Source organism: Peromyscus maniculatus, chromosome 7 (genome assembly GCF_049852395.1).
Source record: "Peromyscus maniculatus bairdii isolate BWxNUB_F1_BW_parent chromosome 7, HU_Pman_BW_mat_3.1, whole genome shotgun sequence".
Classification (NCBI taxonomy): domain Eukaryota; kingdom Metazoa; phylum Chordata; class Mammalia; order Rodentia; family Cricetidae; genus Peromyscus; species Peromyscus maniculatus.
The window spans coordinates 37,637,451-37,649,696 of NC_134858.1; the positions used below are offsets into that span (position 1 = coordinate 37,637,451).

At 44.3% G+C, this 12,246-nt stretch overlaps 1 protein-coding gene and 1 long non-coding RNA gene across 2 annotated transcripts in view; one reads left to right on the top strand and one right to left on the bottom strand.

Moving 5' to 3' along the window:
• Nucleotides 1-989: 989 nt before the first annotated feature.
• LOC121830799 (uncharacterized) lies at nucleotides 990-9,817 on the top strand. The gene is made up of 3 exons (XR_013052708.1): nucleotides 990-1,228; nucleotides 6,094-6,299; nucleotides 9,720-9,817. It is a non-coding gene; the product is annotated as an uncharacterized LOC121830799 (long non-coding RNA).
• Nucleotides 4,475-12,246, bottom strand: part of Crtam (cytotoxic and regulatory T cell molecule) — a 29,953-nt gene continuing 22,181 nt past the window's right edge. Inside the window, exons 8-10 of the mRNA XM_015999718.3 lie at nucleotides 9,709-9,855; nucleotides 7,347-7,433; nucleotides 4,475-5,331 (exon numbers count right to left, since the gene is read on the bottom strand). Of these exons, the coding sequence (XP_015855204.3) occupies nucleotides 5,201-5,331; nucleotides 7,347-7,433; nucleotides 9,709-9,855 (365 nt within the window). The 3' untranslated portion in view covers nucleotides 4,475-5,200. The remainder of the gene's footprint in view (nucleotides 5,332-7,346; nucleotides 7,434-9,708; nucleotides 9,856-12,246) is intronic.

The following is a 12,246-nucleotide window of genomic DNA, read 5'->3' on the forward strand; positions in this document are numbered from 1 at the left end:
TCCATGTGTATGCACATGGATGAGTGTGCCATGGCACACTTGTGGAGGTCAGAAGACAACTTTCAAGGATCTGTTCTCTCCTTCCACCATGTGGGTCCCAGACATTGAAATCAGATCTTCAGGACTTGCAGCATTTACCTGCCGAACCATCTCACCACCCCAGGAACATTTTCTTTCCCCCACAAAACTTCTACTAATAGTTCTAGGACATTAGTTTTCCTCAACATACATTTTAATGCTTGATATAAATTCCTTCCTAATTTGAATACTCTATCTGTAAAACTAGACCAGGAATTACTGGGATGTGAGAAATCTATAAATATAACTATTTTATTGGTAAGTTTCTCTGTAACACGTGGGTGACACACTCAAATTGGATTATATAAGGATTTAATGAACTAAACTCAAAGCTTTAGGGGAAATCAAGGCTGCACAGGATCCTCCAGTGCCCACGTTAATGTGAAGGAAAAAGCAGGTAGATTCCAGCTCCAGAGAAACAAAACACCCGAGCAGAGAGGCAACTTCTAGTTGAACAATGTGCTCAGTCCCACCAACCCTGGACACCTGGTGCTCTCTGCTTACCTGTTGGTACTTCACATTATCTCCAGAGAGATGGAAAGGGTTACCAATGATGGAGCCCAAATCATCAGCCTCCTAGGGCAAATGAAAGCTACTGAACACAGCTCCCAACATCTCATTCCATTTTAAATGTCCCCCCAAAGTCATCTTACTACAGCAATAAAGAGGGCATGGTCCTGAGGCCAGATAGGCTTGGACTGGCATCTAGGTGCTACCCTTAGTTTACGCAGTCTTGGCATGAATGCTTTAAAGTGATGATTAGGATGCTGTGATCACCTCAGCCATGGTGCTGACAGTTCATCTCTGCTTTGAAAATGTCTCCTTTGTGCTCCTCCACAGTTCCCCTGCCAGGTTGCAGTGGAGTCTTCACAAAAATACCGATTCCAAAACCCTACCCCAAGTCTCCTGACACCGGTCACTGGGAATGAACTGGGGGTCTCCATCTTAGGATATCCACTCAGGGGATTCTGACAGTTGGCTAAGTGCTTTCCTCCTCCACTCTGCAGGTTGCTGAATCGTTGGCGCATACACTTGGTTCCTGATAATGGATCTGGAGACGTGAAGCCGTCACAGAGGAAGATTAGCTGCAAACATGGACTCAAAGACGGCCACGTACCTTTAATTGACCATGACAGGAACCCCCTCTGGGGTAAGAGTGCTTCCTTCTGCATTGTTTTCAAACCACTGGTGTCTTGGTGGATGACTGACACAGAGATGCTACAAAACTATGAACGATATGCCGGATCTAGAAGTCTCTGCACATTGAAACTCCCTTGGAAAGCAGGACTCCTGACTCACTCCCATCAACCTCCTATCCCCATGCTCTTCCCAAACAGTTCCACCCTGAAGACAAAGCAGGCATCATGGGAGTGTGAATAGGAATATGTGGAGGTCCAGAGAGGGTTTGGGAGGCCATCCTAGGAAGGAGGCAGTGCCCCAGAGAGAGCTACTCTCTTGCCCACAATGTCAACTTGAATGGGTGAAAAGGACACCACATAGCAATGTGTATGTGTGTACCTGTGCATGCCAAATAGTTTCACATAGAGGGGCCACAAGGTGTGAGGTGTTAGAGCCCAAACTTAGTTGTTGCTGGATCCTAACGGCTCCCTTGGGGGAGGGGGTAAGAAGGTACAGCATCAATGGCACAGACACCAGGAGTCAGTTGAAGGCAAACAACAAACTCGTTTATTTAATAATGGGGAAGGCCTTCTATACCCTCCTCCCAGCACCCAGTCTGTGTCACAATCTGGTGGCATTGCGTGATTGTCCCTCATTGGCTGGGCAGGATCAGGAACTCTGATAGCGCCTGTTGCTAGGCCCTCAGGCAGGTTCCTGATTGGCTCATAAGGAAGTACATTATGTGCATGCCTTGGCAACTGGTCTGAGCCAATTTCCTCAACCCTATGGGTCTGTCCTACTACAGTTAGTGAGCAGAGACTCCACATGGAGGAAGTGAGGGCAGAAGTGCAGAAATTAGAGTTGGAGCCTTTGCAGGAGAAGGACATCCTAAGGACAGTGGGCAGTGGCAGAACTGGGAGATGACCGCCACACAGGAAATTGATCAAATTGGCAAATGCATTAGGGTTACAAAAAATTCATCTCTCAGCGGAGGGAATTATGAATACAGAAAGGGAGATTCTAGAATAAATTCATGGTTTCAATAGACAAATATAAATATACACCAACACACACACACACACACATACACACACACACACACACACACACATACACACACACACACACACACACACACACACACACACACACACACACACCACACCTGTTTAAATGGTCCAAAGTTCTGTCCATTGAGAGGACCTGACAGTGATGATTACCTCAAACGCAATGATGACAGCTATCACAAATCCTGGCTTCTAAATGCCAACCCCATTGTTAGATTGTAGACTCTCTTTGAAACCTCTATCTCCCCAAAATCAGGCCATGCCTCTCTGGGGCAGAGTTAAAAGGTTGTTCTACACTGTGGCCTTGCAGCCCATCCCCCTCAAAGCTGCAAGATAAATGTGTGGTGCTATCCAATACCTAAATCCTTGTCATGTAGACTGTGTCAGACTAAATATATATTCATATATGCATATATATATATATATATATATATATATATAATAACTTGACACCAGTCCCTTCAAAGCATTAAAAAGTAGGTATCCTGTTTGTTCAAGTGATTTATCCAAAGGCACACTCCCTCCTTCTTTCAGCCTTCCCCCCCTCCCCCGACATCTTCTCTTTAAGCTATTCTTTTGAATGTTCCCCTACCCCAAGGCCCAAACCTGGCCCCAATTGTTTGCAAGGCTCGCTCTCCTAAGAAAGCTCATTTCTGAGGGGCAGCTGGTCTCAGCTTCCTTTCTTCCTGTTCCCTGTGCTATTTCCTATCCACTAAACAGGACTAGGAATTCTTAGAGAATTGCTGATCTCAGGGATGGCACAGGGAGAGTTTGAATGTCTAGTATCAGAAAGCGAACTGTGTGCCTGAAGATGGATGCCTGTCTGCCGGGAGGATGCAGAAGCCGCTGTCCACGGTTTGACTGTGAAATTAGCAGTGGGTCAGTTTGGTAGTCACAGATAACAACCCACTGAATAACACGGGAGACCAGATCTAAGAAAGGGCAGATCTAAGAAAATAAGTGAACAGCTTTAAAGTCTAATGAGGAAGACAACATTAGCATAGTTTTGAAGCAGTTCCCCATAAAATACTTAAAGAAGAGAGTAGGTTTGCATTGAAGAACTCCAGAAGTACCATGTGAATCAATCAAGTGGAATCAAGCAGCAGAAATCAAGTGGGATAGATAATACACAGGAAAATAAAACTCAATGGCTCCCTTGAGAGTCCAATAAAAGTGTAACTTGAACCCGATATCAAAAAAACCTTGAACAACACCCAGCTGAGGACCGCTTTATAAAATAACTACCTGTGCTGCAAACACCCAGGCTATGAAAAGAAAAACCAGACAGATAAATAATTCCAAATAAACAGAAGACGGAGTGAAAATCTAACTGGGGCCCTCAGGACAGTTAGGGCAATTGGGAAGGCTTGAATGGTGTCTGCCTTAGTCACCGTTCTGTTGCTGTGAAGAGACATCATGGCCAAGGCCACTCTTAGAAAAAGAAAGCCTTTAACTGAGGGCTGGCTTACAGTTTTTGAGGGTTTGTCCATTATCATCATGGTGGGAAGCAGATAGGCATGATTTTGGAGCAGTAGTTAAGAGCTTTACATCTTGATCTGCAGGATCTGCAGGCCATAGACAGAGTGAGACTGGGCCTCATGTGGGGTTTTGAAACCTCAAAGCCATTCCCAGTGACACATCACCAACAAGGCCATACCTCCTAATCCTTCCCAAACATTTCTACTAACTGGGGACCTAGCATTAAAACATGTGAGTCTATGGAGGCTGTTTTCATTCAAACCATCACAGCATCCAAGGACCACGAGTGGAAAGACAGCCATGCTGCTTTCCTGACTTAGGTGATTGCCTTGTGATGATACATGTCTTTGTTGGGGTTCACAGAGGGTGTAAGGGTTGATGAGCATCAGGTCCATTCACTCTTAGAGAGGCGAGGAAGGTCCTCTGTGCTGCCTTTACACTTTGCTAGAATATTCTAAATGTTAAGTGAAAACATGATTACAGGAGGCATAGAACCAGGAGGAGTTGCTCCTTGTGATAATGCACTCATGATATAGGTGTGTGTACACATGTTTGTGTGCATGGATGTGTGCATGTGATACTTTCAAATTGGTTTTCTCATATGCAAATAAAGAGAAATGCCTCATAGAGCATCAGAGTTTGCTATGTCCTCTAAACTGATTTTTCTTTTTTTTTTTTAAAAAAAGAGAGTTGTTAATATTTTTTACAGGGAATCAAGAAGCACAACAACCTCCAGAAAGACACACTCTGGTCTTTATTAAAGAAGTTCCAAAACCACTATGAGTTTAACAATCTGTCAATTAAACTCATGATTTTTTTCTGTACATGCTTTTGTTATGATGTAATCAGTTTAAAAAAAATTGTCTGCCAGACTGGTGCACATGGATAGCAAGTCAACCTAAGAAACTGGCAGTTGAGTTCAGTCCTTGTGTTGAGAGTTGTGTGTAGATGTCTGGGTCTTCATGTCCATCACATGCTGTGACATCCCATCCCCCCACCTCGTTGCCCATGTGGCACCTTCTGAAAGCCTGTCTTGAAAGCGGGCTTCTGGTATCTCAGGTCTTCTTTGGGTGCTTTGCATCCTTAAGTTCTTCTTGACCGGAAGGAAAGATTTTAAACCAATTCAAACAGTTCTGATACCAGCCCCATGTCTAAAAACTGCTGCCTACTGCTCCCTTCGAGGTCAGATGTGTGCTGGTCATACTGACCCCGATCCAAAAGACTTAGTAGAGTTTTCCAGCTCTGAAGTAGTGTCAGTCATAATAGGTTCTTTCGATGTTTTTCTTTCAATGAGGAGCTTTCTGTCCATTGCTTGGTCCTCATGTGGCTGCCCTGGCTCAGTGGACACTGTCTTGAATTGTACTCAATGGACATTTTTTTCATGCCACAGTACTTATGCTCCTTTCCAGGGACTTATCCAGCTGCCCTGAAATCCTGTCTTCTGTGGCAGGGAACACTTAAACAATACTCTCTGGGACACGACTGTTCTTGCCTCCTAGTTTCCAATGCTGCACATTCTCCTTCCTCTTTGTTTTGGCTCCTGAGTATAACCGAGTGATGTAGTTCATACAACGCTTGGACTGTGAAGCTGAAAGAAAAACACATTAAAGATGATTTTGAACAGCATTGCACTCACTCATTTGGAGCTCTTGGGAGGCCATGTTTTAGTTATAAAACCCAACCTACAATCATTGTATTGGCATATGTAAATGTTCTAAATAAATAGTTGTGCCTTAATTAAAAAAAAAACTTACACTACGTAAACAATATGCTAATCAACCTGAAATAAATTGCATAGACATTTTGCTACCTATCAACTGCAGAAAGTGATACATTGCCTTCAGCAAAATCACACACTAGAAAATAACAAGGCTTGTGGGGAAAAATTAGGTTGGGGCAGAACTCTCCAAGCCTAGGGCCGGAGCTGGTCCCAGACTGATCTTTTGGAAAGCATAAAACAATAGAGCTGCAGCATTGGGTTTGAGGCATGGAGGCATGGAGAACAGTGCTACGGATTTGAATGTCAACCTGATTGGACTGACGGACCTCTAGAAGACCAGTAAAGCATGGTTGGGGTGGGGGTATCTCTTGTTTCTAGGGAGGGTGAAGTAGGGGGAAAGCACCCGCCCTGAGTGTGGGAAGCACCAACTGACAGACCAGGGCCTGCCCTGGATGGAATCAAAGGACGAGAGAATGAGGAAGCTAGAGAGGGAATGGGTTCTCTCTCTCTGCCCGCTTCTTGGCTGCCATGATGTGAACCACCCCGCTCCACCACACTCTCCCCACCACGGTGGGCTGAGACCTTTGAACATACGAGCTAAAATAGACTCCTCTTCCCTTGGTCTGTCAGGTATTTGCCACAGCAGTGAAAAAAGCAAACCACACTTGACTAACACAGGAAGAAAATGGAGATCTGGGCCCAGGAGGAAACCCTTCTGGTCTATGAAGATGGAGCGCTCCGGGTGTTGCCATCTGCACAGGGAGTCCTGAGTACAGCCGTCCACTCCGTTTCTTTAAAACCGAACCGTGAGGACGCTTGCTCGTTCAGCACCTAGGGTGAGTGCTTTCCTTTCTCTGCTAAAGCTCACAATTCTCCTCAGCTGTTTTACCTTCCCATAGCCCAGGAAAAACACCACAAGCATCTACACAAATCATACCAATTCCAATGCCAGTCACCTGTGTTTCACAGCCCACTAGCCGCTGGGTTGTTTGCTCACACTTCCCCATCATCTGGCCACTGTGTCTCTTTCCCTACAAAAGACTATTCTCTCAATGTCACACCTTGGAGGGTCAAACCGAAACAAAAAGGCACAGGTGTTTTAAGAGACCAGCTCTCACAAAAACTCTGGATCAAACAGACAGGACCAAGCAGCAAGGCTCAGTACATTTCTCTAAACCCTTGGCAGGTAGAATAAATAAATTTACATGGAGGACATACGGCAGGGAGCAGGTATAAAATCCCTGCTGTGCTATTGATCTGCCTGGCTTCTGCCTACTAGATTTTTTTTTTTTAAAATCAGGAATACACATGTGTGCATGTGCAGACCCATACTCCCATCCACCCACCCACACCCAGACATTCTCCTTCCCCTTTAAGGGTCTTTTCCACCATTATTTTGCTTAAAGTATTGCAATGAAGTCATCCAAAAGACCCCAAATATTTCTCTTTGGATTCATTAAGCCTTGAGTTCATTCGGTCAATGAAAATTTCCCAGACACTCCATGTGAGCCAGGCTCCGTGACAGACTTCCAGGATGCAGAATGAACTTGGTTGTGTACTGACTAACAGAATAAGCGTAGGGTGGGGGTGGAAAGGGCTTCACACTGACCGAGGGTTTGTGTAGGATGCTGTGCAGCAGCTCAGGCCACACAGGGCCCCTGAGGGCGACAACGACGTCAGAGCCGGCCTTCCTAAAGTAGAGGACTTTCTATACATGAATTTAACTACCATTTAATTTTGAAAGATGAACTTCCTTAAGTACTATAAATCAAATGAAAATCTGTCATGTCAAATCAAACTTCGATTCTGTCCCCTCCCCACTTTCCCTAGGCGACTCCCGGATGAACCTCGCTGTTCCAGTGTCAGGCCGCACGTTGACTTACTCTGGCTCTTATTCTCTTGGGAAGATGTTTCCTCATTGTTGGATCTTGACCTGTAACTTTCTAGAGTTTGCTCTGAAATTTCACTTTCTGTAAGAAAAGAGAATTGCATTACTAATTTCTGACATTGCAGACATCGTAAGAAATGGATGCTTGAAGAAGGCGACAGCCTGGCCACTGTTGAACTGTCATGATTTCCCGTGCCTTGTGCATTCGTTAGCTCAGTATGCCCTCTTAGAGCGTTTTCAGGGTTCCCAGGGGCACCGCAGGAGATGTATGTATATATATATACATATATATATATATGTATATATATATATACATGTATATATATATATGTCAAATTATCTTTTCCTTGATTTAGTTACCATACAAAATGTTGGGCTTTCATTATGACACTTTCATGCATTATTGTGGTGTTTGAATAAGAATGACCTGCATAGTGCATATACTCGAATGCTTAGTCATCAGGGCGTGGACCTATTTGAGAAGCATTAGGATGTCCTTGTTGGGGGAGGTGTTACTGGGTGTGGGCTTTGAGGCATCAAAAGCTCACACCAGGCTTAGTCTCTCTATCTCTACCTGCAAATCAGGATGTAGAACTCTCAGTTACTTCTCCAGCACCATGCTGGCCTGCATGCCACACGCCCCACTATGATAATGGACTCACACTTTGATCCTGTAAGCAAGTCCCCAGTTAAATGCTTCCTTCTATACGTTGCCTTGGTCATGGTAGCTCTTCAGAGCAATAGAAAAGTAACTAAGATATATATATATCGTTGTAGTCTTCTCATGTTTACCTCCCACCATCACTCTATCACGCCTCTCAGATCTCTTTCCCTTCCACTGTTCCTCTCTACACTCCTCCTTCTGCGTTCATGTCAGATATATTTTCTGCATATGGAAGAAAGCACATGCTATTCATCTTCCCCTCATTGCCCTCTCTTAGTCACCCCTTTGGGTCTATCCATAATGAGTTATTACATCATCTGTCTAGATAAGCTCATACTAAGCTGTCAAGAGTGCTGCTTTTAAGGCAGAGATATTCAAAGATGCAGCATCTTGAGTTGGTATAAAGAATTTTCTGTCACCAGAGGCCTTGGGCCATATGTGACTAGATCAGCTTTGTTCAGCAGCACGATAACCCAAGTTACTTAAAATACTCTAGCAGATAGGGTCAAAAAAAGGGGGTGGGATTTCACAATACATTTTAGTTAGCTGATATACCCCAAATACCATATTATGTTCGAGTCTGAGTGTGTGGATTGATTTTTCAAAATTGGGTAGTTTATCTTTATAGCCCATCTTGGTAGAGACTCAGGACATGTCAGGGGCTAGACGGTCATCTTGTGGCTGCTGCAATGGATGGCGCAGGGCTAGACAATGAGTTGACACTGAAGAGAGGGTTTCTTTGAAGTTAGTTTTTAAGGTTCTGGTTTGTGTATAATGTATTGTGATGGTATTTACCCCTTTACCCGTTCTCATGCTTCTTCCTAGTCCTGCTGACCGTCACATTTCCCCCAGCTAGTCCCCCATCATCATGTCTTTTTGTGTGTTTGCAGCTCCTATACAGGTGCTGTGTGTTCATGATGCCAATAGCCATGGCACATGCAGAAAGACAGCATTTCATGGTGCTCCTCTCCATTCGTCAGCTTTTACAGTCTTCACACCCTCATGAAGAGGGCCTTTAATCCTACATACGTTTATGGAATTATTCTGAATAACTTCTAAGGCCCCATCAAGCTCTGTTACGTGTTGAGTATATGCATTTTAATAGGGCTCTTCTATACTAGATACTTTTATTTTGATTTATTTCTACAGTATTATTATGATTGTTATTGTTTCGGTGTAATGGTAACTCTTTCATTAGAATACTTGGGGAAAACGGCTGATGTCTTATTGATGAGTGGAACCCAGCACATTCTTGCAAAATATGAAAGGCATCAGACATTTACCCATAACTAGAGCATGACCTTTATCCGTAACTAGAAGATAAGGAGACCAGGGATCTCCCATCCTGTAGACTCACATGGCCCCAGCACAGGGAACGGTCCCCTGGCCTGCAGTGGGCACTCAGTGAAGGCTCGCTGAGTGAACAGATGAATCGGCTCAGTGTTTTATCGACAAGAGCATCTACAGTTCAGCCCCAACTCCCAAAGCTACTTTAGCCTCTTTCTCTTTGAGCATGCTCCCTGGAGATCCATAGCCTACGTTTGCTAGAAAGCAAACCCTTATTGTTTGAGTGACACCCTTATTGGTCAGCTTGCACAGCAGCTAAGAGAGGAGCATTGATTGACAGGCTCTCCCTTTTCTCCAGTTAGCCGTCTGGCTCTTAGGGACCTCACCGGGTTCTCTGCCCACTCACCCTTCTTCCAGATCATGTGTGCTTTACGGAGCTTCATGATGAAGAGCTGAACAATGATGAAGAGGATGAAGATGAGGAAGGACACCAGGATGAGCAGCAGGATACCACTCTTTCTCTTCTCCAGGCCTATGTACTGAACACTGGCTTCTGTGAGGACAATGGCAGGGTATTAGGCAATTTGGTAATTTGGTTTTGTGGCTTTCTTTCTGGTTTCAGTTATTGTGGAATGTGATGGTTAGTCTTCATCTGTCTTTCTTTCTCTACTTTTTTCTTTTTTTGAGATGAAGTCTCATTATGTAGCCCTGGCCAGCCTGGAACTTGCTATGTAATCCAGGCTGGCCTCAAACCCACAGGGACCCACCTGTCTCTACCTCTACCTGCTGGGTTTAAAGGCATGTAACACCACACCTGGCTGTGATGCCTAATTATTTTATTTTATGGGTTTTTTTTTTTTTTTGAGACAAGGTTTCTTTGTGTAGCCCTGGCTGTCCTAGAACTAGCTCTGTAGACCAGGCTGGCCTTGAACTCACAGAGATCTACCTGCTTCTGCCTCCTGAGTGCTGAGATTAAAGGTGTGTGCCACTACCACCTGGCACTGTGATGCTTAATTTTAATTGTCAGCTTGGCACAATATAGAATCACCTGCAAACAGAGCATCTCAATGAGGGAGTGTCTGGATCATGTTGGTCTGTGGGAGATAGCCTTTTTTTTTTTTTAAGATTTATTTCTTTATTATGTATACAGTGTTCTGTGTGCATGTACACCCACAAACCAGAAGAGGGCACCAGATCTCATTACAGATGGTTGTGAGCCACCATGTGGTTGCTGGGAATTGAACTCAGGACCTCTGGAAGAACAAGCAGTGCTCTTAACCTCTGAGCCATCTCTCCAGCCCGGGAAATAGTCTTGATTACATCAATTGACTAGGATGACCCAGCACATTGTGGATGGCACCCTTCCCTGGGTTGGGTTCTGGACTGTATAAAAGTAAAGAAAGTAAGCTGAGGAATAGGAAAGCGTTCATTCTTTCTCACTGTGCTCCTAATTATGAGTGAGACAAGCTGGTTCAGGTGCCTGCCTTGACTTCCCCACAATTACAGACTGTAACCTGGAGCTGTAAGCTAAATAAATCCCTTCTCCCTTAAGCTGCTTTTGTGAGAATGTTTTATCACAGCAAAGGGGAATGCATCCAGGACAAGGAATATATACTGCACTTCTTCAGTGCAGTTTGGACCACAAGACAGCTCAGGGCAGGAGATGGGCCAGATTTACCCCAGAAGTCAAGCATTGCATACTTTTCAGTCCTCTGAAAACAAGTATACGAGCAAAAGAGACACATCAATCAATCCAGACCAATCCAGACCAATCATGGATCACTTGAAAAGGTGTGTGTGTGTGTGTGTGTGTGTGTGTGTGTGTGTGTGTGATGACATAGATATCTCATTCTTTTTTCGTTTCTAGAGAAAGCACACAAGAATATTGACTAAATTCTAGTATGGGAATTTTAAGTGGCTGTGAGGAATGCTCGCTCTGCACATTGTAGCCCAGGAACACAGGAGAATTAAGGGGTTTGGAAAAAACTATCCAAATAAAGCGAGATGCCATGGTCCTGGGCTAGACTAAATGTGTCCCTTGTGAAGGCATAAGGAGATACACTTGATGAGCTTTTAAAAGTCCCTCTAACTAGTGGGACATTAACCAAATGTCCTTCTCCTCAGCCAGCAAGTCCAGAATTAAGGATTGGTGGCTATGTGGAGACTACAGTACTTGAATCTGCCTAGGACATAATCCTTATGCTTTAGGGGATCATTTAAATATAAATAAATACATTAAAAAGGCAAACAAAAGTAAGATATGCTAACTTCCAGAGACACGTGTATTTATAGAATAATGTGTCTAGGAATTCAGAGACGAGTGGGGACACCGAGGTTCCTTGCCTCAGGGAAACTTTCTGTAGACATCAGTCTTGGGAGAGAAGTAAGACCACTAAGATGAAGCCTCTTCTAATGTGGGGTAATAAGGATAGACAGGGCAGGGGTGTTGAGGCAGGATGATGCCTTCAGAGCATCATGCATCTCTCAGGGGCTTTCTAGAGGCAGGGCTGCAGAAAGAGGTAGCAGAGTGCACCTTATGCAGATGGAGAGCTTGTTTGGTATGTTGTAGACTACGGGAAGCCAGAAAGGTTCAATACACAGGTGTGCAGGGTACAAGGGTGTGTTTCCATGATGCTAAGCCTGGACTAGAGGAGGAAGAGCTGAAGCCACAAGATGAAGAGGGCCTATATCAAGGGAGTAATATGATCACAGACAAAACACCTGGAAGAGAACTCATGAGTCATCTGTGGCGACATGTGTGTTCACGTGTGCATGCATCTACTTCTGTATCTATAGAGAAACGAATTGGGATGCACAATGCTTTGAACAACAAGCTGTTTTGTGAAGAAGGATGCTACTTGGACGGTTAGCAATGTTGAGCTTAGGAGAGAAGACATTTGACTAAAGACTAGGAAAATATAGAACGAACGAGCTGGTGGGATGG